Source organism: Coregonus lavaretus, assembly GCF_964263955.1.
Source record: "Coregonus lavaretus genome assembly, chromosome: 30".
NCBI classification, from domain to species: Eukaryota; Metazoa; Chordata; class Actinopteri; order Salmoniformes; family Salmonidae; genus Coregonus; species Coregonus lavaretus.
Genome location: NC_140017.1, coordinates 34,576,578 through 34,603,183, shown reverse-complemented (window position 1 = coordinate 34,603,183; position 26,606 = coordinate 34,576,578). Strand labels below are relative to the sequence as shown.

General features: G+C 42.9%; 1 protein-coding gene across 4 annotated transcripts in view; it reads left to right on the top strand.

Annotated features, from left to right (window-relative positions):
* Positions 1-2,224: 2,224 nt before the first annotated feature.
* Positions 2,225-26,606, top strand: part of LOC311106147 (RAC-beta serine/threonine-protein kinase-like) — a 33,801-nt gene continuing 9,419 nt past the window's right edge. Inside the window, exons 1-10 of one of the 4 annotated variants that reach the window (XM_084148476.1) lie at positions 2,225-2,424; positions 9,270-9,417; positions 10,127-10,258; positions 10,555-10,666; positions 10,919-11,069; positions 11,880-12,011; positions 14,438-14,503; positions 14,617-14,808; positions 15,170-15,298; positions 22,667-22,881. In XM_084148476.1, the coding sequence (XP_084004602.1) occupies positions 9,372-9,417; positions 10,127-10,258; positions 10,555-10,666; positions 10,919-11,069; positions 11,880-12,011; positions 14,438-14,503; positions 14,617-14,808; positions 15,170-15,298; positions 22,667-22,881 (1,175 nt within the window). In that variant the 5' untranslated portion in view covers positions 2,225-2,424; positions 9,270-9,371. The remainder of the gene's footprint in view (positions 2,425-9,269; positions 9,418-10,126; positions 10,259-10,554; positions 10,667-10,918; positions 11,070-11,879; positions 12,012-14,437; positions 14,504-14,616; positions 14,809-15,169; positions 15,299-22,666; positions 22,882-26,606) is intronic. The other 3 variants (XM_084148477.1, XM_084148475.1, XM_084148474.1) reach the window with 3 other exon arrangements.

The window sequence follows — 26,606 nt, the reverse complement described above, 5'->3', positions numbered from 1 at the left end:
CGGAAGGGAAAGGAGGGGGAAAATTGAGTTCTTTGAGAAGAAAAGAAACCGATGGTGGTTAGGAGAAATGCATTATTATCATAAGGAGACGTATACTTGGATGAATGAGGAGGAATGGAGGGAAAAAGAGAGGCAGAGGAGGTCTAAGAGAGAGAGGGAGGAAGACTGTGAGTTTGAGTCGGGAAAAAATGGGGGGGGAAAGGGAGAAGGTTTGTTAAAGAAGAGTGGTAGGAAATGTAAGCAAAGTGAGCTGAAGACAGGAGGAGAAATGTAAGTGAATGAGGGTGAAGTATCGGAGGTGGTAGGTGTGGTGAAGTGCTCGGAGCCAGAGGCTTGCACAGAGGGTCAGGATAAAGATGAGTCTGTGACAGTAGGAGTGAAGTTTGTGGAAAAAGTGGATCCTTGCCTTTTGGCTGATCCATTTGTGGTTTCAAGATGGGTGAAAAAAGCGTTGGGTGTAGTGGAATCGGTGAGGGTAACCAGAAGTGGTCTAGTGATAATTGTTTGTGTTTCTGTTGGGCAGAGGGAGAAGGCGCTCAGAGTTTCTCTCAAGAAAAGGGCGCCATTGAAAGGAGTGATTACTGGGGTAGCAGTAAATGTAAAAGTGGATCAACTGAAGGAGATGATTCCCGGTGTGTGTGATGCTCGTCGTTGGGTGCGACACAAACAGGGGGTCGAGAGTGGGGAAACAGAAGAGTCATTGTCTGTTCTTTTGAGTTTTGAAGTTGAGTCTTTGCCTGACAAAGTGAAATTAGGATATATAAGTTATCCTGTGCGAGCTTATGTGCCGAGTACATTACGATGTTACAGGTGTCAAACTTATGGGCATGTGGCAGCAGTATGTAGGCGGGAGATTCCAAGGTGTGAGAAGTGTGCAGAAGGGCATTAGACAAAGGAGTGTGAAGCAGTGGGGAAAGTGGTGGTATGTGCTAATTTTAGGGGTGGCCATGGGGCTGGGGATCAGACATGTCCAGTGCGAGAGAAGCAGGTTGAGGTTTCCAGGGTAAGAGTAGAGAAGAAATTCATATGCGGAGGCAGTGAAGAAAGTAGAGGAAGAGGGGTCGGTAAGATTGGCTTTTTAGCGTTTATAGCAATGGTTATTAATTGTACTGCAGGGATGGAACGTAAGTCAAAGAAAATTGAGGTTGTGGTGGCAGCTGCAGAGAGATATTTGGGTGTGCGAGGCTTGACAGCAGAAGAGTTACATGGAGTGTTAAGTGGTGATGTCCCATCATTTCAGGTTGAGGGTATGAGGTAGGTGTGAGTATATTTAAATAGTGGAGAAGGGTGGGGTTAATTATTAGTAATAGTTTTGAATTTGTGAGTGTAGTGTTAGATGGTAGGGTATTTCTTTGCTTTGCTTTATTTTATTTTTCAAGGAAAAGAAAAGGGAGTTGTACTCCAGTCTAGTAGGTGGCAGTAATGCAACAAATTGGATGCCAACCGCCGTTAAACCTCATTGAAGAAGAAGAAGGTCTGCCTTCTCAGGTGTATTTGGGTTATATGAAATTCCCTGTGAGATCCTTCGTTCCTAAACCAATTCAGTGTGATAAATGTTAATAATTTTAGCCTAAATGCTGCAATTGTTGTGGTGAACATGCACCCAAATTTCTGAAGTGTCCTGTTAGGGTGAAGGAGACTGAGGTGGCGAGAATAAGGGCTGTCCAGAATGTCTCCTATCCGGAGGCATTGAGAAGAGTGGAAGAAAGAGAAGTTGAAGAAGTAATGGTAGTAGGAGTAGAGGCACAAGATTATGTTCCTTGTCAACATAGTGATCCTGACATGTTGCATGTTAAAAAGGTGGACTTTGTAGCGTTTATTACTTTGGTTATCAACTGCACCGCGCAAACGGAGAGGAAATCGGAGAAAATATGCATCATTGTGAGTGCGGCTGAGCGTTTTTTGGGACTTAGCGACTTTTCCGCAGAGGCATTACAAGGAATCATGTCGATGAATGCTCCGTCCTTCAAGGCACCTGAGCCAGTGTATGGATTTTTTATTTATTTAAATGTGACTGAAGGAGTGGGATGGTTGTTTGATTTATTTTTGTATTATCTCACCTACCCGACTTCTCCTCGACTTTCGTCTACAGTCGGTTTATTGCCTTACCACTCAAACGCGCCCTTTTGAGTGGCAGTGATCAAGACCACTGGGAACTCTGAAAAATAACGAGGTGAAGTCATGACGTCAGTGATCTTCAGGTTGAAAGTCGGGGCTCGAGTTGCCAGAGTTTCCGACGTGGAATTCCAAATTGGATGACTTGTTCAAAATATATATTTTTTCCGAGTTACCAGTTGTTTCAGGTAAGCCTCTCAAACGTCATATCCTGTTTGTGCGCGTGTGGAGGGTTGCTGTTCTGTCTGGTTTGGACGGGGCCTGGCCTGCTGATAGAACTGAAGCACCAGCAATAACAGGGAACTGAAGGTAAAAGCAAAAAAAAAAATTACGTCAAAGGGAGAACAATAATACCGAAAAAGGAATACATATGAATTGTAATTCCAAAACATAACGATTTGTAATTCTTTAAAAGTTGACTAGTCGCAACTAACGTACAATTCGCGAATACACCCGACCATTCTGTTTTACTATCTTGCTACAGTACGTTAATTAACTAACCTGCGACAACACGCCGCCGTTGTGGGAAGAAAAACAAGCTCTGCGAGCATTCGTTGGTGGTTTTTTGGAGGCTGTTTGATGACTGGCAGATGTCAATTCATTTAGTAAACATCAGTCATTGGTAACTAGGTAAGCTTGCTAGATGGCTAGCTAACCGGCCATTGTTCACAGCAGGTCTGGCAGAGGCAAACTGAGTTCGAAGAGCGTGTTAACGAACCATTATCCAGGTGTCATTGTTGTTAATTGACCCACACCTCCATGCAGTTTTATCTGGCAACAACATTATGACTGGGGCAGGTGTAGATATCGACCTAGCCGATTAAACTGAACTCCTCGATGTACGATGAGTTGAGTCGGCTAATATCGACCCAGGGTCACTGCTCGACGAAACGTTACTCTGAAAAGGCCCGGGTATTTGAGGCTTGCCCGCTTCAGTTGAAGTAGCCTAATGTGTGTTTAATGCAGTAACGTTATTTAGCTAAGTTATATCACCCACAACCTAGTTTTTCTTTTAAAAGTAGCTACCCACCTAGTTGATGCTGTTTAAAGTCTATCCGTTTTTGAATTTGTACCAATGCAAGTGGCTATTCCATTATCAAAATTAAGCCATTAAATAGTCCACAGATTTACACTTGATTAGTTTAATATTATATTTGGAATTGACTAAGTGGAAGGGATCCATTGGATTTAATCTCTGCAAACAATACAGTTCAAACAGACACATCAGTCACTTGTGTGTAATGTCAGGCCCCTCCCACTGTTTATAGTTTTATTGTGGTAACAGATCAACATTGAACATTTGACTACTCCTCTCCCATCACCCAATAGAATATTGTTACATCAGTGTAGCCTAGCCTGTAGCAGAACATGTTGTCCATTGTATGTTTCTAGGAAATTATCATGCTGGTTCCCCTGTGGGGAGGCAGGTAGCCTAGCGGTTAAAGGAACATTTCACCCAAAGACGTATGGTATTTGTTTCATTAGTCTCTACTTAGAAAATTGTATATCTTGAAATCTTGATTGATGACATGCAAAACATTTTGGGACTTTATCAACAATGGACTAATAGGTTTTGGGTGGAGTTTTCCTTTAAGAGCTTTGGGCTACTAACCAAAGGTCGCTGGTTCGACTCCCCGAGCTGACTAGGTGAAAAATCTGTCGATGTGCCCTTGAGCAAGGCACGTAACCCTAATTGCTCCTGTAAGTCGCTCTGGATCAGTGCGTCTGCTAAATGACAAATGTATAATGTTATGCTATTTCTGCCATCTTGCCATGATCGTGCTGCTGGGAAGCAGAATGTTTAGGATCCCCACAGACGTCTGACCTATTAGTAGATGTAGGGAAAAGCTCATCCTCAAAAGCGGAACAACTTTAGGTCTAATCTGAGATTTGACACTGCAGTGTTCAGGCATGTTGCCCATCCCTTGGATCAAAATACCCCCCCCCAGTCAAAAGTTTGGACACACCTACTCATTCAAGGGTTTTTCTAGATTTTTACTATTTTTTACATTGTGGAATAATAGTGAAGACATTAAAACTATGAAATAACACATATGGGATCATGTAGTAACCAAAAAAGTGCAAAACAAATATTTTATATTTGAGATTCTTCAAATAGATGACAGCTTTGCACACTCTTGGCATTCTCTCAACCAGCTTCACCTGGGATGCTTTTCAAACAGTCTTGAAGGAGTTCCCACAAATGCTGAGCACTTGTTGGCTGCTTTTCCTTCACTCTGCGGTCTAACTCATCCCAACCCATCTCAATTGAGTTGAGGTCGGGTGATTGTGGAGGCCAGGTCATCTGATGCAGCATTCCATCACTCTCCTTCTTGGTAAAATAGTCCTTACACAGCCTGGAGGTGTGTTGGGTCATTGTCCTGTTGAAAAACAAATGATAGTCCCACTAAGCCCAAACCGGATGGGATGGTGTATCGCTGCAGAATGCTGTGGTAGCCATGCTGGTTAAGTGTGCCTTGAATTCTAAATAAATCACAGACCGTGTCACCAGCAAAGCACCCCCACACCATAACACCTCCTCCTCCATGCTTTACGGTGGGAACTACCCATGCGGAGATCATCTGTTCACCCACACCGCGTCTCACAAAGACACGGCGGTTGGAACCAAAAATCTCAAATTTGGACTCCAGACCAAAGGACAGATTTCCACCGGTCTAATGTCCATAGCTCGTGTTTCTTGGCCTAAGCAAGTCCCTTCTTCTTATTGGTGTCCTTTAGTAGTGGTTTATTTGCAGCAATTCAACCATGAAGGCCTGATTCACACAGTCCCCTCTGAACAGTTGATGTTGAGATGTGTCTGTGACTTGAACTCTGTGAAACATTTATTTGGGCAGCAATTTTAAAAGTTCTTGAAATTGTCCTTATTGACTGACCTTCATGTCTTAAAGTAATGATGGACTGTCGTTTCTCTTTGCTTATTTGAGCTGTTCTTGCCATAATATGGACTTGGTCTTTTACCAATTAGGGTTATCTTCTGTATACCCCCCTACCTTGTCACAACACAACTGACTGGCTCAAATGCAATAAGAAGGAAATAAATTCCACAAATTAACTTTTAAGAAGGCACACCTGTTAATTGAGATGCATTCCAGGTGACTACCTCATGAAGCTGGTTGAGAGAATGCCAAGAGTGTGCAAAGCTGTCATCAAGGCAAAGGATGGCTACTTGAAGATTCTCAAATATACAATATTTTGATTTGTTTAACACTTATTTGGTTGCTACATGAATCCATATGTGTTATTTCATAGTTTTGATGTCTTCACTATTATTCTACAATGCAAAAATAAAGAAAAACCCTTGAATGAGTTGGTGTGTCCAAACTTTTGACTGGTACTGTATATATCTTTTTTAAAGGAACTCAGTCCAGCTTTTAAGTCTTTAAAGTTGTAATAGAATGCACAAGGTGCAATTTCAAAATTGGGTCATCAGTTCCTCTGGTCATGTTAGTCATTGCATACAAATGCATGCACATTTTGTTACGTTACAGCCTTATTCTAAAATTGATTAAATACTTTTTTCTACACACAATACCCCATAATGACAAAGTGAAAACAGGTTTTTAGAAATGTTTGCACATTTATTAAAAATAAAAAACAGATACTTTATTTACGTAAGTATTTATACCCTTTGATATGAGACTCGAAATTGAGCTCAGGTGTATCCTGTTTCTATTGATCATCCTTGAGATGTTTCTACAACTTGATTGGAGTCCACCTGTGGTAAATTCAATTGATTGGACATGATTTGGAAAGGCATACACCTGTCTATTTAAGGTCCCACAGTTGACAGTGCATGTCAGAGCAAAAACCAAGCCATGAGGTCGAAGGAATTGTCTGTAGAGCTCCTTGGCAGGATTGTGTCGATGCACAGATCTGGGGAAGGGTACCAAAATATTTCTGCAGCATTGAAGGTCCCCAAGAACACAGTGGCCTCCATCATTCTTAAATGGAAGAAGTTTGGGACCACCAAGACTCTTCCTAGAGCTGGCTGCCCGTTCAAACTCAGGGAGATGACCAAGAACCCGATGGTCACTCTGACAGAGCTCCAGAGTTCCTCTGTGGAGATTGGAGAACCTTCCAGAAGGACAACCATCTCTGCAGCACTCCACCAATCAGGCCTTTATGGTAGAGTGGCCCGACGGAAGCCACTCTTCAGTAAAAGGCACCTAAAGGACTCTCAGACCATGAGAAACAACATTCTCTGGTCTGATGAAACCAACATTGAACTCTTTGGTCTGAATGCCAAGTGTCACGTCTGGAGGAAACCTGGGACCATCCCTACGGTGAAGCATGATGGTGGCAGCATCATGCTGTGGGGATGTTTTTCAGTGGCAGGGACTGGGAGACTAGTCAGGATCGAGGGAAAGATGAACGGAGCAAAGTACAGAGAGATCCTTGATGAAAACCTGCTCCAGAGTGCTCAAGGCCACCGACTGGGGTGAAGGTTCACCTTCCAACAGGACAACAACCCTAAGCACACAGCCAAGACAACGCAGGAGTGATTTCGGGACAAGTCTCAATGTCCTTGAGTGGCCCAGCCAGAGCCCGGACTTGAACCCGATCGAACATCTCTGGAGAGAAAGTAGCTTTTCAGTAATACTCCCCATCCAACCTGACAGATCTTGAGATGATCTGCAGAGAAGAATGGGAGAAACTCCCCAAATACAGGTGTGCCAAGCTTGTAGCGTCATATCCAAGAAGACTCAAGACTGTAATCGCTGCCAAAGGTGCTTCAACAAAGTTCTGAGTAAAGGGTCTGAATATATATATATATTTTTTTTATGGGGTATTGTGTGTAGATTGATGGGGGGAGAACAATTTAATCTATTTTAGAATAAGGCTGTAACTAAACAAAATGTGGAAAAAGTCAAGAGGTCTGAATACTTTCTGAATGCACTGTACAATAGAGAGCTATTTATAACTTGTCAGAAATGTCCAGATCAACTAGCCCATGTCAGCTGTTTTTTTATTTAGGTTTTTTAGCCCATAGATATTGTTGTAATTTTTTTTGTAATTGGAATGTCACAGGAATACACATTAGACATGGCAAAATGTAGAGAACTGCAATAAAATTGGCTTTAAAACTTTACACATTTCTTTGCACCCCATGACAAAATGTGTAGAATTGCAGGAAATAAGCTTTTAACCTACAAAAATATTTGATAGTATGGTGACCGGGAGTGCTGCCAGCCTGTGCCAGGGCAAGCTGCGACCGGTGGCTGCTGGGCTCTAACTGTGCAGAGCTGGCTGCAGAACAGACACAGACCCAACATTGTCTGGTGATGAGGATTCACATACACACATCCAGGAGGTGTCCAGAAAGGGGAGTCAGTCAACAGACTTGTCGGTTTATTGACAAACATGTCAACCTTGATGATCAAATATTTTGCTCTCCTCACTTTACATCCGCATACCTGTAAAGGCATCCGCATACTTCCCATCCAAAACAGTTCGGAATAGTTAGTGCATATTTTATGACAACATTTTGTGACGTTTTTGTTCGTTTTGGCCTTCGGCAAGGGTTTTTACTTGAGGCAAGCAGAAGTCTACACCCCTTCATCGGTGATTGGTCAACTGTAGGGATTCTTCAATGAAGTGTTGTCATTCAACGATATACGACTCATTTTCATGCACATTTTGTCACTTGAGAAATACTGTACCAAACATCCTATTTAGGTGTAAAATTGTGAGACTAAGATCTACTCTGCAAAAACCTCAAAATTAATGACGGATTTCTTGAGTTATCTTACATTAATTCTGATTATTTTGAGGAAGCCTTAAGAGGCTGCATTTCTGTTTACAATCCTCAGCAGTTCTCCAGTGGAAGTAGGGCAATTCCATGGTAACAGAATTACGTAGACTTCGATTTTTCACTTTAAAATGTATACCTAACAAAAACAATTACTTTAGAAGTTTAACAAACAATAGAACCATGCACAAGGACTACTTTTAACAATTTCCACTGAAAATGTTACAAAAACACATTTACAGGAAGAACTGTGCAGATACAACATTTGCTAACTGTATAAAACTGAGGGAGATTTTACTGTAATTCTGTTACCAAACTTTGCATCTGCACAGTTTTTCCAGTAAGTGTGTTTAGAAAATGTGTTTACTATGTAAATTGTTCGAAGCAGTCATTGTGCATAGAGTTGAATGTTTTTTTTTTTGGCATACATTTTAAAGTGAAAAGTCTCCACATAATTCCGTTACCTTGAAATTTCCCATTATTTAAAAAGAAAAAAGTGTCAGAATTGCATTGAGTGTATGTGCTATCCCTTACTTTACCGTTGTACAGGTGAGGTAATCAGAACCTAGTAGCCTACAGGGATTTGTAGTCTTTGTAGTCTTTGGGTGGGCTGCCAAAGTATGTTTTTCGGTCGCCTACGTCCAACAAGTTATTTGTATTATCATTACTTTTCGTTATGGAAAAACACTAGGTGTAAACTTAAACGACTAAAACAAAATATATAAGTATGTAGAAAAGCTATAATGGAGCTATATATTTTTTAATCAGATCATCTTTGAGAACTAACAATCACCAAAATAAAAGGTAGACAGGGAGAATAGAACATTCCAAAAACCAAGTAATTTAGCAGTATTCATTTTGTTATGTTTGAGCAAAAGAACACTGCATTATCGATGGTAAAATGCATAGAATTGCAGGAAATTTTAGAAATTTGTAGAATTGCAGGAAATTGTCTTTAAAATGCCAAAATGTATCTGCAGCGCCAAGATGGGGGCCTCTAAAACGTTGTCTCGACGGCCGACCACGCCCCCTGCCACGCCCACCACCTAAGCCCCTTTTTGATCCAGTAAAAACCCTGGCCTATTTACCTGGTTGTTAAATGAAACCGGGCACAGAAAAAGTGTAACAGTGTTTTTCCTATCTGACTGTGCCTCTAATTTCAAGTTTACATTACACACATCTTGGAAAAGTTACATTTATGTCATCGTCATGCGGGCATTAATTTTCCATTGTCATACACCTACATGGTGCAATGTTTTCATGATCATCATTAAAGAGTATTCAGTTGTTTTCATATATTTTTTTAAATAATTAACAATGAAAGTGGATCCTCTTTCAATTGTGGCTAATTTCTTGGTATCTTTGTGTTCTTTCTGTCCCCCAGGCATTGTGAGACATTTTCGTCAGAGACACATCTGACGCCCTTCGCCAACAGTCACAGCTCCCCTTCCCCCTAATTCCCCTGTGACCCACCCTGAGCCCCAGCATGAACGACATCAGTGTGGTCAGAGAGGGCTGGCTCCATAAGAGGGGTGAGCTGAGCTTCACTCGTCTGTTCTCACTGTGTCTGTTAGGCTTTTTAGGACACTCTGTGTCCACTTTACTCACAATTAGTTAAACATAAACCCTAATATGTATGGCTCATGTGCCTCTCTTCCCCCCTCTCTCTTCCATTCCTCTCTCTCTTCCATTCCTCTCTCTCTTCCATCCATCTCTCTCTTCCCCTCCCTCTTCCATCCATCTCTCTCTTCCCCTCCCTCTTCCATTCCTCTCTCTCTTCCATCCATCTCTCTCTTCCCCTCCCTCTTCCATTCCTCTCTCTCTTCCATCCATCTCTCTCTTCCCCTCCCTCTTCCATCCATCTCTCTCTTCCTCTCTCTCTTCCCCTCCCTCTTCCATTCCTCTCTCTCTTCCATCCATCTCTCTCTTCCCCTCCCTCTTCCATCCATCTCTCTCTTCCCCTCCCTCTTCCATCCATCTCTCTCTTCCCCTCTCTCTTCCATCCCTCTCTCTCTTCCATCCCTCTTCCATCCATCTCTCTCTTCCCCTCCCTCTTCCATCCCTCTCTCTCTTCCATCCCTCTCTCTCTTCCATCCCCTCTCTCTTCCATCCCTCTCTCTCTTCCATCCCTCTCTCCCTTCCATCCCCTTTCTCTTCCATCCCCTCTCTCTTCCATCCCTCTCTCTCTTCCCCCTCTCTCTCTTATGCCCTTCTTCCATCCCTCTAACCCCCCCCCCGCAGGAGAGTACATTAAGACGTGGAGGCCGCGGTACTTCATCCTGAAGAGTGATGGCTCCTTCATCGGCTACAAGGACAAGCCAGAGATGACGTCCGACCACAGCCTCCCACCCCTCAACAACTTCTCTGTGGCAGGTTGGTCTCTGTCATTTCTGGGACAACTGGAGTCTGGTGGTACTTGGATGATGATTAGAGTTGCCTGGTCGGGTGCACACAGATTGTCTCTCTCTCAATAGTTTCTCTTTGATTCCTTGTGTCCGTCAGCAGGAAGAAGTGTTTCCTCTCCTTGAATCCTCTTCTCACTTTTTAAGCTGATGTTTTGAGGAGGTGTAGAGAAGATGGGAAGAGAGGAATGGATGGAAGACTATTAAGATTCACCGGATGTCTTCAGTAGCACATTCCAACACCTCTCTATTACTCCCTGTCTGCAGAGTGCCAGCTGATGAAGACGGAACGGCCCAGGTCCAACACGTTTGTCATCCGCTGCCTACAGTGGACCACAGTCATAGAGCGCACCTTCCATCTGGAGAGTAACGAGGAAAGGTGAGAACGGAAAGGTCCAGAGGCAGGGACAACAAGTTAAATGTTTTTTTTGTCTTTGTAAGTTGGGCAATGCCCTCCTTCTCCAAGTTGTATTATTTTTACTTCACCAAATATCAGGATTAGAGGTCTGTAATTAGTGACATCACTAGTCACCCTCATCCCCACCGTATCCACACACACACTCACAGACAATGTAGATTCATCTCTTTTGGGCTTGAAGTGATCTACATTTAACCCCCTCTCCCCTTCCAGGGAGGAATGGATGCGGGCGATCCAAGCGGTTGCCAACGGCCTGAAGACGCGAGAGGAAGAGGCGCCCATGGACATCACGTTTGGCTCCCCCAGCGACTGCAGCAGCATGGAGGAGATGGAGGTGGTCATGTCCAAGTCCCGCAACAAGGTGGTCAGTGTCCTCCTGTCCCCCTACCAACCTAGCAGACCTGTCAATTGTCCTGTCCCCTACAAACCTGTCAGTGTCTTCCTGTCCCCTACCAACCTAGCAGCTCTGTCAGTGTCCCGCTACCAACCTAGCCGACCTGTCAGTGTCCTCCTGTTCCCCTACCAACCTAGCAGACCTGTCAGTGTCCTCCTGTTCCCCTACCAACCTAGCAGACCTGTCAGTGTCCTCCTGTTTCCCTACCAACCTAGCAGACCTGTCAGTGTCCTCCTGTTTCCCTACCAACCTAGCAGACCTGTCAGTGTCCTCCTGTTCCCCTACCAACCTAGCAGACCTGTCAGTTTCCCTACCAACCTAGCAGACCTGTCAGTGTCCTCCTGTTTCCCTACCAACCTAGCAGACCTGTCAGTGTCCTCCTGTTTCCCTACCAACCTAGCCGACCTGTCAGTGTCCTCCTGTTTCCCTACCAACCTAGCAGACCTGTCAGTGCTCTTTGTGTTTGTCCAACAGCCCTCCTCTAGATGTGGCTGCTTTTGTCCATTAGAAACTCTGCATCCTAGTTCTGAGTATCTCCTCCTTAGTAACAATACCTCATCACAGCTGGTTTACTATCTCCCTATGTGACCTGGGCCATTGTGTGCGTCTTCTGCTCTATTCTCTGCCCGTTCTTCATCTAAAACCTTTGTGCAGGTCTATGTAAGCTCTTAATTACTTATACGCAGTAATTGTCATGGTCAAATTAATCCTGTCATCCAAACTGTCTCGAATAAGACTGAGATCTGAACCCTCATGGTGTTTGTCTCCCCCCCCCAACAGACCATGAGTGACTTTGACTACCTGAAGCTGCTGGGGAAAGGGACGTTTGGTAAGGTGATCCTGGTAAAGGAGAAGGCCACAGGGATGTACTACGCCATGAAGATCCTGAGGAAAGAAGTCATCATCGCTAAGGTGACCATTTGGCATATAAGGAAATGACAGTCGCTCAGACAGAGGCGTCCAAAGTGGTTTCTTATAAGTGCACTACTTTTGACCAGGACCCATAGGGCGCTGGTTAAAAGTAGTGGTGCACTATATAGGGAAAAGGGTACCATTCTGTATGCAGCCAGACTAGTGTCCCAGATTCACAAAACCTTCTTAAGAAGACATTTCTTCTTAAATGCAATTTTTTTCCCTTAACTATAGATCTTAACAAGAAAGTTAAGCAAAGTTGCTATTCCTCAAAAATGTTCTTGAAATGTTCTTGCGCTATTTCTTATGTTTCTCCTTAAGCAAAAAGTTAAGGAGAAATTAGAATCCTGAAAATGAAGTTATTGGAAATGTTCTTCATTCCAAGATGGATAAAACTCAGGGCAGTGAGAGAATAAGCTAATGAAAACAATTGAACATGTTTAATTCACTCACAAGCCTCATCTGAAGGTTTCAGTATTGATTATTTTAAACCCTAGAACATGTTTTAGAACAGTAATCGCACGACAAAATGTTTGATGGTTTTGATGACAATTTACATTTACATTTGAGTAATTTAGCAGACACTCTTATCCAGAGCGACTTACAGTAGTGAGTGCATACATATTTGTTCGTACTGGTCCCCTTTGGGAATCGAATCCACAACCCTCTACCAAGTGAGCCACACCACGACTTGTCCACGGTTACTTCTTGGTTCTATTGTGGGTTCTTGAGTGGCTCAGAAGTCCAAGTCCAGCTCTGCACTGCTGGGTGTACAGTGAGGGGAAAAAAGTATTTGATCCCCTGCTGATTTTGTATGTTTGCCCACTGACAAAGACATGATCAGTCTAAAATTTTAATGGTATGTTTATTTGAACAGTGAGAGACAGAAAAACAAAACAAAAATCAGGAAAAACGCATGTCAAAAATGTTATAAATTGATTTTCATTTTAATGAGGGAAATAAGTATTTGACCCCTCTGCAAAACATGACTTAGTACTTGGTGGCAAAACCCTTGTTGGCAATCACAGAGGTCAGACGTTTCTTGTAGTTGGCCACCAGGTTTGCACACATCTCAGGAGGGATTTTGTCCCACTCTTTGCAGATCTTCTCCAAGTCATTAAGGTTTCGAGGCTGACGTTTGGCAACTCAAACCTTCAGCTCCCTCCACAGATGTTCTATGGGATTAAGGTCTGGAGACTAGCTAGGCCACTCCAGGACCTTAATGTGCTTCTTCTTGAGCCACTCCTTTGTTGCCTTGGCCGTGTGTTTTGGGTCATTGTCATGCTGGAATACCCATCCACGACCAATTTACAATGCCCTGGCTGAGGGAAGGAGGTTCTCACCCAAGATTTGATGGTACATGGCCCCGTCCATCGTCCCTTTGATGCGATGAAGTTGTCCTGTCCCCTTAGCAGAAAAACACCCCGAAAGCATAATGTTTCCACCTCCATGTTTGACGGTGGGGGTGGTGTTCTTGGGGTCATAGGCAGCATTCCTCCTCCTCCTCCAAACACGGCGAGTTGAGTTGATGCCAAAGAGCTCGAATTTGGTCTCATCTGACCACAACACTTTCACCCAGTTCTCCTCTGAATCATTCAGATGTTCATTGGCAAACTTCAGACAGGCCTGTATATGTGCTTTCTTGAGCTGGGGGACCTTGCGGGCGCTGCAGGATTTCAGTCCTTCACGGCGTAGTGTGTTACCAATTGTTTTCTTGGTGACTATGGTCCCAGCTGCCTTGAGATCATTGACAATATCCTCCCGTGTAGTTCTGGGCTGATTCCTCACCGTTCTCATGATCATTGCAACTCTACGAGGTGCGATCTTGCATGGAGCCCCAGGCCGAGGGAGATTGACAGTTATTTTGTGTTTCTTCCATTTGCGAATAATCGCACCAACTGGTGTCACCTTCTCACCAAGCTGCTTGGCGATGGTCTTGTAGCCCATTCCAGCCTTGTGTAGGTCTACAATCTTGTCCCTGACATCCCTGGAGAGCTCTTTGGTCTTGGCCATGGTGGAGAGTTTGGAATCTGATTGATTGATTGCTTTTGTGGACAGGTGTCTTTTATACAGGTAACAAGCTGAGATTAGGAGCACTCCCTTTAAGAGTGTGCTCCTACTCTCAGCTCGTTACCTGTATAAAAGACACCTGGGAGCCAGACATCTTTCTGATTGAGAGGGGGTCAAATACTTATTTCCCTCATTAAAATGCAAATCAATTTATAACATTTTTGACATGTGTTTTTCTGGATTTTTTTTTTGTTATTCTGTCTCTCACTGTTCAAATAAACCTACCATTAAAACTATAGACTGATCATTTCTTTGTCAGTGGGCAAACGTACAAAATCAGCAGGGGATCAAATACTTTTTTCCCTCCCTGTATGTCTGTCCCTCATGGTGTGTTTTTGTGTGACGTGTTCCATCAGGATGAGGTAGCACACACGGTAACAGAAAGTAGAGTCCTTCAGAATACGAGGCATCCCTTCTTAACGGTGAGTTCCTAACTGACATCTAACCTTAATGAATACTGATTACAACATTTCACCAAGCAGCCACTTGATTCAAATTTGGTCACTAATTCTGACTGTGTCGTCCACACACACAGACACTAAAATATGCATTCCAAACACATGACCGGCTATGCTTTGTGATGGAGTATGCAAACGGAGGAGAGCTGTTCTTTCACTTGTCGCGGGACCGCGTGTTCACAGAAGACAGGGCACGGTTCTACGGTGCAGAGATTGTATCTGCGCTGGAGTACCTCCACTCACAGGACGTTGTCTACAGAGACCTTAAGGTAAAGGCTGCTTCCCTGTCTGTCTAACAAATGGGACTGACAATCTGGCTGATATTTCCCTGACTCACCCATACTTTTACACGTACCTCTTCACATTGAAAGTATATTCTCAAGACTAACATTTCTCACAATAGGAAATATGGGCTGTTTTCCTGGACCCAGATTAAGCCCGGTCTTTGACTAAAAGTGCTTCTGAATTAGTCCAGGGCTAGGCTCAAATCCTACCACAGACTGCATTAGAAGAGCACCAGCCTCTTGGTGAAAAGCCTGTGGTAGCCGTCATGTTAGCGGTGGCATTGTCTGCTGCTGACTCACTCACTCTTGTTCTCTCCTCTCTGTCTCTCATCTCTTTCTCTTCCAGCTGGAGAACTTAATGCTGGATAAAGATGGACACATAAAGATCACAGATTTTGGATTGTGCAAAGAGGGAATCACAGACGGAGCTACCATGAAGACCTTTTGTGGTACTCCAGAATATCTTGCACCTGAGGTAACTACAGCATAGTGAACAGAATCATACATTCCTGTAATGCTTTGAACAGTACATGGCAGTGTGTGCAGTTAACAATTTCAGATGCATTCCTTGCTGGTTTCTCATCTTGTCTTGGACTGGTTTCCAGTCAATAATTATCTATCCAGCAAAGAACGCTTAACATACAAAGTTAATAATTCTACTTTGCCATTGGAAAGTATATGATTATCAACTGAAATAGACAGCCGGACTGCAAATATATATATATATATATATATATACATACATACATACATACATACATACATACATACATACATACATACATACATACACACACACACACACACACACACACACACACACACACACACACACACACTCTCTCTCTCTCTCTACCGGTCAAAAGTTTTAGAACACCTACTCATTCAAGGCTTTTTATTTTATTTTTACTATTTTCTACATTGTAGAATAATAGTGAAGATATCAAAACTATGAAATAACACATGGAATCATGTAGTAACTAAAAAAGTGTTAAACAAATCAAAAATATATTTTATATTTGCGATTTTTCAAATAGCCACCCTTTGCCTTGATGACAGCTTTGCACACTCTTGGCATTCTCTCAACCTGCTTCACCTGGAATGCTTTTCCAACAGTCTTGAAGGAGTTCCCACATAAACTGAGCACTTGTTTAACATTTGTTTAACACTTTTTTTGGTTACTACATGATTCCATATGTGTTATTTCATAGTTTTGATGTCTTCACTATTATTCTACAATGTAGAAAATAGTAAAACAATTAAGAAAAACCCTTGAATGAGTAGGTGTGCTAAAACTTTTGACCAGGTGTGTGTGTGTGTATATATTTTTTTTTGTCATTTAGCAGACGCTCTTATCCAGAGCGACTTGCATGAGCAATTAGGGTTAAGTGCCTTGCTCAAGGGCACATCGACAGATTTTTTACCTAGTCGGCTCGGGGATTAGATCCAGCGACCTTTCGGTTACTGGCACAACGCTCTTAACCACTAAGCTACCTGCCGCCCCCATATGTATGTGTATGTGTATATATATATCTCTATATCTCACACACAGTGCATTCGGAAAGTATTCTGACCCCTTGACTTTTTCCCCATTTTGTTACATTACAGCCTTATTCTAAAATGGATTAAATTGATGAGGGGAAAAACAATCTACACACAATACCCCATAATGACAAAGCAAAAACAGGTTTTTAGAAATTGTAGCAAATTTAAAAACTGAAATGTCACATTTATGTAAGTATTCAGACCATTTAGACAGTACTTTGTTGAAGCACCTTTGGCAGCGATTACAGCCTCGAGTCTTCTTGGGTATGACTCTACAAGCTTGGCACACCTGTATTTGGGGAGTTTCTCCCATTCTTCTCTGCAGATCCTATCAAGCTCTGTCAGGTTGGATGGGGAGCGTCACTGCACAGCTATTTTCAGGTCTCTCCAGAGATGTTCGATCGGTTTCAAGCCCGGGCTCTGGCTGGGCCACTCAAGGATAGGGCTGGTGTGGTGACTGTATTACCGCCACACAGGTGGTCACGAGTCATGACGGCAGTCAAATTCCACATGACCGTTTAGTCACGGTAATTAGGCTTCTCCAAGCTCTGATGCTGCTGCTGGTCATTAGTAGCCTAGCAAACTTGATAACTGCCTGGTATTCAGCACTCTATTGTCACTTAATGAGAGCTCATATTGCGCAACATTTCTATAGGCTATGCAATTACGGGAGAAAACAGAGTGATGGCCACTAATAAAAAGACGAGGATCCCATCAGCTTTCTATAGGCTAGGCCTACTGTATTTATTTCTCAACTTTCCTAATATTAAGCACATTGCTTATATTTACAACAGGAGTATAGCCTACCTGGCTGGCATGAAAATAAACCACAGGGAAAAGTGTCCTCCATTCGGTATTTAAGTGCATAGATGACATGTATTTTTTCCCGCTGCACCTGTTTCGATACAGGTGCATGATAATGGTCCATTCTAAATCAAAACAAATACCACACATATATTATTTAGTATATGTAAAGACAAGATTAAATCAAGAATAGTCTGATGGGTGACAATATTAGCCTATCACTTGTGAATTATGTATTGTCACTTGTGAATGATGCCCAGCATAAGAAACAATGCCTTTTTTTTGCCACATTTTCGAATCATAGTCACACACCTCATGTAGCCTAGCTCATAGGCCTATATGTTTTAGTAAGGTTTGTATCACAACTAAAGTGGCCAAATAACTTCTTAAAATTAAGCACAGTAATCCGCTTTACAAGGGGTGTAGAGCCAAACTTGCATATATAAGCAGCGCGTGAGTTTCAAGTTACGGGAAGATAATTCTCACCATAAATATGCACCTTTATATATAAAAGCATTACATGCATAATTGCATTTTCGGTCACTTTTGATAATGGTGTTTTCCGCTAATGGAACATTCGCACTTATAGCTTACTACCATGTGCGCATTGCTGCACTTATAATGTGAAGAAATAGCCTAATAGTTTATCAACGTTTTACACTAAATGTTCTGATCTGTTGCGTCAGCCACATTGCGTAAAAAATGTTTTCTGATGCTAGTGGTTGTATTAATTTGGGATCTATCGCATCCCACAACTGTCCCAGACTATGTTTGGAATATTTATTTCTCGCACAGTATAGAATAGAACTACCTTTGTACTATGGGGGATAGTAGATTGACATAGGCTAGTGCTTTTGCTGTTCGTTAGGCCTACTCATCTTGTTGGCTGACGAAAAGTAAATGTGGACCGTTCTTCCAATATCTTCAATATGCACCTCGGAATTGGATAAGGACAGTTGTGTCCCCGGTGTGTCTGTCTTCACTTGTAGCCTGTGAGAAAGACCCGATCACGTGACGGAGAGCCATGTGAGTGAGAGACGCTTCGGATTGCGCAGCACACTCAGGGAGAAGGGCACAACGCAGCGCTCTGTGCCGCAAAAGGCATGGATTTTTTTAGGGTGCATTATGGCCACAAAGGGGATGCCGCCGTGAAATTCGAGACATTATCAAGTGCTTGTCAAATTGTGAATGAGAGACTATTGGAGTGTGTACAGCCTGCGCAAAAAAACAAAGCAGAGTTCATGCCTTTCAAGCGACTTTTTTCAAATCATCATTAGTCTCATCATGCAGCCTTACAATGTATTAAAAATCAAAACATAAAGCCCAATGTTTGTAAAACAACTAAAGTTACATGAATAACTCTAAATTAAGCATATAGAAGTATCTATTTCTTTGTTAACCGCTCAACACAGAATAGCCGCATGTGCGCACTCCCTCAAATCGTTTGTAGAAAATATTTATATTTATATGTTCAATTGTATTATTTTATAATATACAATAATTTGACATAGCCACATAAGGACAACTCAGAGTATGCTAGTCTTTTCATCTGAAATAGACTACATTTTCTTCATATCATGCTTCTTTAGACCTGTCTAAAATAAATAATGGATTTATTGTGAAGGTGTAGGCTATATTACATGGATTTATTAGACTTTTTAAATGGCTTGTAGGCTATTTGTGCAAGCCACAAGATGCTAAATGTGTTTATGTTAATTTAATTCAATTACAGTGAGACCAACAGTTTTTGCAATTTTGTGACCGCCACAGCCCTGCTCAAGGACATTCGGAGACTTGTCCCGATGCCACTCCTGCGTTGTCTTGGCTGTGTGCTTAGGGTCGTTGTCCTGTTGGAAGGTGAACCTTCGCCCCAGTCTGAGGTCCTGAGCGCTCTGGAGCAGGTTTTCAGCAAGGATCTCTCTGTACTTTGCTCCGTTCATCTTTCCCTCGATCCTGACTAGTCTCCCAGTCCCTACCGTTGAATAACATCCCCACAGCATGATGCTGCCACCACCGTGCTTCACCGTAGGGATGGTGCCAGGCTTACTCCAGGTGTGATGCTTGGCATTCAGGCCAAAGAGTTCAATCTTGGTTTCATCAGACCAGAGAATCTTGTTTCTCATGGTCTGAGAGTCCTTTAGGTGCCTTTTGTCAAACTCCAAGCGGGCTGTCATGTGCCTTTTTTATTGAGCATTTTGCTACACCCGCAATAACATCTGCTAAATATGTGTATGTGACCAATAAAATTAGATTTGATTTTAGGAGTGGTTTCCGTCTGGCCACTACCATAGAGGCCTGATTGGTGGAGTGCTGCAGAGATGGTTGTCCTTCTGGAAGGTTCTCCCATCTCCACTGAGGAACTCTGGAGCTCTGTCAGAGTGACCATCAGGTTCTTGGTCAACTCCCTGACCAAGGGCCTTCTCCCCCATTGCTCAGTTTGGCCGGGCAGCCAGCTCTAGGAAGAGTCTTGGTGGTTCCAAACTTCTTCCATTTAAGAATGATGGAGGCCACTATATTCTTGGGGACCTTCAATGCTGCAGAAATGTTTTGGTACCCTTCCCCAGATCTGTGCCTCGACACAATCCTGTCTCGGAGCTCTACGGACAATTATTTCGACCTCATGGCTTGGTTTTTGCTCTGACATGCACTGTCAACTGTGGGACCTTATATAGACAGGTGTGTGCCTTTCCAAATCATGTCCAATCAATTGAATTTACCACAGGTGGACTCCAATCAAGTTGTAGAAACATCTCAAGGATGATCAATGGAAACAGGATGCACCTGAGCTCAAGTTCGAGTCTCATAGCAAAGGGTATGAATACGTACAGTTGAAGTCGGAAGTTTACAGACACTTAGGTTGGAGTCATTAAAACTCGTTTTTTAACCACTCCACAAATGTCTTGTTAACAAACTATAGTTTTGGCAAGTCGGTTAGGACATCTACTTTGTGCATGACAAGTAATTTTTCCAACAATTGTTTACAGACATTATTTTACTTATAATTCACTGTATCACAATTCCAGTGGGTCAGAAGTTTACATACACTAAGTTGACTGTGCCTTTAAACAGCTTGGAAAATTCCAGAAAATTATGTTATGACTTTAGAAGCTTCTGATAGGCTAATTGACATCATTTGAGTCAATTGGAGGTGTACCTGTGGATGTATTTCAAGGCCTACCTTCAAACTCAGTGCCTCTTTGCTTGACATCATGGGAAAATCTAAAGAAATCAGCCAAGACCTCAGAACAAAAATTGTAGACCTCCACAAGTCTGGTTAATCCTTGGGAGCAATTTCCAAACGCCTGAAGGTACCACGATCATCTGTACAAACAATAGTACGCAAGTCTGCTAAATGGCATATTATTATTATTATTATTATTATAAGTATAAACACCATGGGACCACGCAGCCGTCATACCGCTCAGGAAGGAGATGCGTTCTGTCTCCTAGAGATTAACGTACTTTGGTGCGAAAAGTGCAAATCAATCCCAGAACAACAGCAAAGGACCTTGTGAAGATGCTGGAGGAAACAGGTACAAAAGTATCTATATCCACAGTAAAACAAGTCCTATATCGACATAACCTGAAAGGCTGCTCAGCAAGGAACAAGCCACTGCTCCAAAACCGCCATAAAAAAGCCAGACTAAGGTTTGCAACTGCACATGGGGACAAAGATCGTACTTTTTGGAGAAATGTCCTCTGGTCTGATGAAACAAAAATAGAACTGTTTGGCCATAATGACCATCGTTATGTTTGGAGGAAAAAGGGGGATGCTTGCAAGCCGAAGAACACCATCCCAACCGTGAAGCACTGGGGTGGCAGCATCATGCTGTGGGGGTGCTTTGCTGCAGGAGGGACTGGTGCACTTCACAAAATAGATGGCATCATGAGGAAGGAAAATTATGTGGATATTTTGAAGCAACATCTCAAGACAGCAGTCAGGAACTTAAAGCTTGGTCGCAAATGGGTCTTCCAAATGGACAATGGCCCCTAGCATACTTCCAAAGTTGTGGCAAAATGGCTTAAGGACAACAAAGTCAAGGTATTGGAGTGGCCATCACAAAGCCCTGACCTGAACCCTATAGAAAATGTGTGGGCAGAACTGAAAAAGCATGTGCGAGTAAGGAGGCCTACAAACCTAACTAAGTTACACCAGCTCTGTCAGGAGGAATGGGCCAAAATCCACCCAACTTATTGTGGGAAGCTTGTGGAAGGCTACCCGAACGTTTGACCCAAGTTAAACAATTTAAAGGCAATGCTACCAAATACTAATTGAGTGTATGTAAACTTCTGACCCACTGGGAATGTGATGAAATTTGAAACCCCACCTCTTTAAGGAATACCTGGAATAGGATAAAGTATTTTTATTTTTTATTTAATCAATTTTCGAATAAGGCTGTAACATAACAAAATGTGGAAAATGTCAAGGGGTCTGAATACTTTCCGAATGCACAGTGCCTAAAATTGATTAAATTAATGACCCTTTTATTCAGTACTTTTTTGTTGAAGCACCTTTGGCAGCGATTACAGCCTCAAGTCGTCTTGGGTATGATGCTACAAGCTTGACACACCTGTATTTGGGGAGTTTCTCCCATTCTTCTCTGCAGATCCTCTCAAGCTTTGTCAGGTTGGATGGGGGAGCGTCGCTGCACAAAAGTATGTGGACACCCCTTCAAATGAGTGGATTCAGCTATTTCAGCCACACCTGTTGCTGGCATGTGTATAAAATTGAGCACACGGCCATGTACTCTCCATAGACAAACCTTGGCAGTAGAATGGCCTTACTGAAGAGCTCAGTGACTTTCAACGTGGCACTGTCATAGAATTCCACCTTTCCAACAAGTCAGTTTGTCAAATTTTCAACTGTAAGTGATGTTATTGTGAAGTGGAAATGTCTCGGAGCAACAACGGCTCAGCCGCCAAGTGGTAGGCCACACAATCTCACAGAACAGGACTGCCGAGTGCTGAAGCGTGTAAAAATCGTATGTCCTCGGTTGCAACACTCCCCACCGAGTTCCAAACTGCCTCTGGAAGCAACGTCAGCACAATAACTGTTCGTCGCACACAAGCTTAAGATCACCATGCGCAATGCCAAGTGTCGGCTGGAGTGATGACTCACGCTTTTCCATCTGGCAGTCCCGACGGGCGACTCTGGGTTTGGCGAATGCCAGGAAAACGATACCTGCCCGAATGCATAGTGACAACTGTAAAGTTTGGTGGAGGAGGAATAATGGTCTGGGGCTGTTTTTCATGGTTCGGGTGTCCACATACTTTTGGTTATGTAGTGTAGGTAATTGTTTACATTGCATCAGAGGTAGAGACAGTTCATTGGCTTCCACAGAATTGGATTTGCTATTTCTCTTTTTCAGTTCTCTCCCCCTCTCTCTCTCTTTCCCCCTCTCTCGCTCTCCCTCCCCCTCTCCCGCTCTCCCCCGCTCTCTCCCTCTCTCTCCCCCTCCCCCTCTCCCCCTCCCCCTCTCCCCCTCTCCACCAGGTATTAGAGGACAATGACTATGGCCGAGCGGTGGACTGGTGGGGTCTGGGTGTGGTCATGTACGAGATGATGTGCGGTCGACTGCCCTTCTACAACCAGGACCATGAGCGGTTGTTTGAGCTCATTCTCATGGAGGAGATCGGCTTCCCCAAGAACCTGGCCCCCGAAGCCAAGGCTCTGCTTGCTGGCCTCCTCAAAAAAGACCCCAAGCAGAGGTAGGTGAATGGATTTGTGTGTTTCCAATGTCTTTTTTTTTTTATACACTGAAAAGAAATATAAGCACAACATGCAACACTTTCAAAGAGTTTACTGAGTTACAATTCATATAAGGAAATCAGTCAATTTAAATAAATTCATTAGGCCCTCATCTATGGATTTCACATGACTGGGAATACAGATCAAATCAAATGTTATTTGCCACATGTGCCAAATACAACACTTAGAGTGAAATGCTAACTTACAAGCCCCTAACCAACAATGCAGTTTTAAGAAAAATAAGTGATAAGTAAAAAATAATAAAAGAACAGCAGTAAAATAAAATAACAATAGCGAGGCTATATACAGGGGGTACCGGTACAGAGTCAATGTGCGGGGGCACAGGTTAGTCGAGGTAATTGAGGTAATACAGTTGAAGTCGGAGGTTTACATGCACCTTAGCCAAATATATTTAAACTCAGTTTTTCACAATTCCTAACATTTAATCCTAGTAAAAATTCCCAGTCTTAGGTCAGTTAGGATCACCACTTTATTTTAAGAATGTGAAATGTCAGAATAATAGTAGAGAGAATGATTTCAGCTTTTATTTCTTTCATCACATTCCCAGTGGGTTAGAAGTTTACATATACTCAATTAGTATTTGGTAGCATTGCCTTTAAATTGTTTAACTTGGGTCAAACATTTCGGGTAGTCTTCCACAAGCTTCCCACAATAAGTTGTGTGAATTTTAGCCCATTCCTCCTGACAGAGCTTGTGTAACTGAGTCAGCTTTGTAGGCCTCCTTGCTCGCACACACATTTTCAGTTCTGCCCACAGATTTTCTAAAGGATTGAGGTCAGGGCTTTGTGATGGCCACTCCAATACCTTGACTTTGTTGTCCTTAAGTCATTTTGCCACAACTTTGGAAGTATGCTTGGGGTCATTGTCCATTTGACCCATTTGCGACCAACCTTTAACTTCCTGACTAATGTCTTGAGATGATGCTTCAATATATCCACATAATTTTCCTTCCTCATGATGCTATCTATTTTGTGAAGTGCACCAGTCCCTCCTGCAGCAAAGCACCCCCACAGCATGATCCTGGTACTCCCGTGCTTCACGGTTGGGATGGTGTTCTTCGGCTTGCAAGCGCCCCCCTTTTTCCTCCAAACATAACAATGGTCATTATGGCCAAACAGTTCTGTTTTTGTTTCATCAGACCAGAGGACATTTCTCCAAAAAGTACGATCTTTGTCCCCATGTGCAGTTGCAAACCGTAGTCTGGCTTTTTTATGGCGGCTTTGGAGCAGTGGCTTGTTCCTTGCTGAGCGGCCTTTCAAGTTATGTCGATATAGGACTTGTTTTACTGTGGATATAGATACTTTTGTACCCGTTTCCTCCAGCATCTTCACAAGGTCCTTTGCTGTTGTTCTGGGATTGATTCGCACCAAAGTACGTTCATCTCTAGGAGACAGAACGCGTCTCCTTCCTGAGTGGTATGGCGGCTGCGTGGTCCCATGGTGTTTATACTTGCATACTATTGTTTGTACAGATGAACGTGGTACCTTCAGGCATTTGGAAATTGCTCCCAAGGATAAACCAGACTTGTGGAGGTCTACAATTTTTTTCTGAGGTCTTGGTTGATTTATTTTGATTTTCCCATGATGTCAAGCAAAGAGGCACTGAGTTTGAAGGTAGGCCTTGAAATACATCCACAGGTACACCTCCAATTGACTCAAATGATGTCAATTCGCCTATCAGAAGCTTGTAAAGCCATGACATAATTTTCTGAAATTTTCCAAGCTGTTTAAAGGCACTTAGTGTATGTAAACTTCTGACCCACTGGAATTGTGATACAGTGAATTATAAGTGAAATAATCTGTCTGTAAACAATTGTTGGAAAAATTACTTGTCATGCACAAAGTAGATGTCCTAACCGACTTGCCAAAACTATAGTTTGTTAACAAGAAATTTGCGGAGTGGTTGAAAAACGAGTTTTAATGACTCCAACCTAAGTGTATGTAAACTTCCGACTTCAACTGTATGTACAGTCGTGGTCAAAGGTTTTTAGAATGACACAAGTATTGGTCTTCACAAAGTTCGCTGCTTCAGTGTTATGAGATATTTTTGTCAGATGTTACTATGGTATACTGAAATATAATTACAAGCATTCCATAAGTGTCAAAGGCTTTTATTGACAATTACATTTAGTTTATGCAAAGAGTCAATATTTGCAGTGTTGACCCTTCTTTTTAAAGACCTCTGCAATCCACCCTGGCATGCTGTCAATTAACTTCTGGGCCACATCCTGACTGATGGCAGCCCATTCTTGCATAATCAATGCTTGGAGTTTGTCAGAATAGGTGGGTTTTTGTTTGTTCACCCGCCTCTTGAGGATCGACCACAGGTTCTCAATGGCATTAAGGTCTGGGGAGTTTCCTGGCCATGGACCCAAAATGTCGATGTTGTGTTCCCCGAGCCACTTAGTTATCACTTTTGCCTTATGGCAAGGTGCTCCATCATGCTGGAAAAGGCATTGGTCGTCACCAAACTTGTCTTGGATGGTTGGGAGAAGTTGCTCTCGGAAGATGTGTTGGTACCATTCTTTATTCATGGCTGTGTTCTTAGGCAAAATTGTGAGTGAGCCCACTCCCTTGGCTGAGAAGCAACCCCACACGAATGGTCTCAGGATGCTTTACTGTTGGCATGACACAGGACTGATGGTAGCGCTAACCTTGTCTTCTCCGGATAAGGTGTTTTCCGGATGCCCCAAACAATCGGAAAGGGGATTCATCCGAGAGAATGACTTTACCCCAGTCCTCAGCCGTCCAATCCCTGTACATTTTGCGGAATATCAGTCTGTCTCTGATGTTTTTCCTGGAGAGAAGTGGCTTCTTTGCTGCCCTTCTTGACACCAGGCCATCCTCCAAAAGTCTTTGCCTCACTGTGCGTGCAGATGCACTCACACCTGCCTGCTGCCATTCCTGAGCAAGCTCTGCACTGGTGGTGCCCCGATCCCGCAGCTGAATCAACTTTAGGAGACGGTCCTGGCGCTTGCTGGACTTTCTTGGGCGCCCTGATGCCTTCTTCACAACAATTGAACCTCTCTCCTTGAAGTTCTTGATTATCCAATAAATGGTTGATTTAGGTGCAATCTTACTAGCAGCAATATCCTTGCCTGTGTAGCTCTTTTTTGTGCAAAGCAATGATGACGGCACGTGTTTCTTTGCAGGTAACCATGGTTAACAGAGGAAGAACAATGATTTGAAGCACCACCCTCCTTTTAAAGCTTCCAGTCTGTTATTCTAACTCAATCAGCATGACAGAGTGATCTCCATCCTTGTCCTCGTCAACACTCTCACCTGTGTTAACGAGAGAATCACTGACATGATGGCAGCTGGTCCTTTTGTGGCAGGGCTGAAATGCAGTGGACATTTTTTTGGGGGATTAAGTTCATTTTCATGGCAATTAATTGCAATTCATCTGATCACTCTCCATGACATTCTGGAGTATATGCAAATTGCCATCATCAAAACTGAGGCAGCAGACTTTGTGAAAATTAGTATTTGTGTCATTTTCAAAACTTTTGACCACGACTGTACATGTGGGTAAAGTTAAAGTTACTGTGCATAGATGCAGTGCATTCGGAAAGTTTTCAGATCCCTTGACTTTTTTCACATTTTGTTACGTTAAAGCCTTATTCTAAAATGGATTAAATTGGGGAGTTGTCTCCTCATACACACAA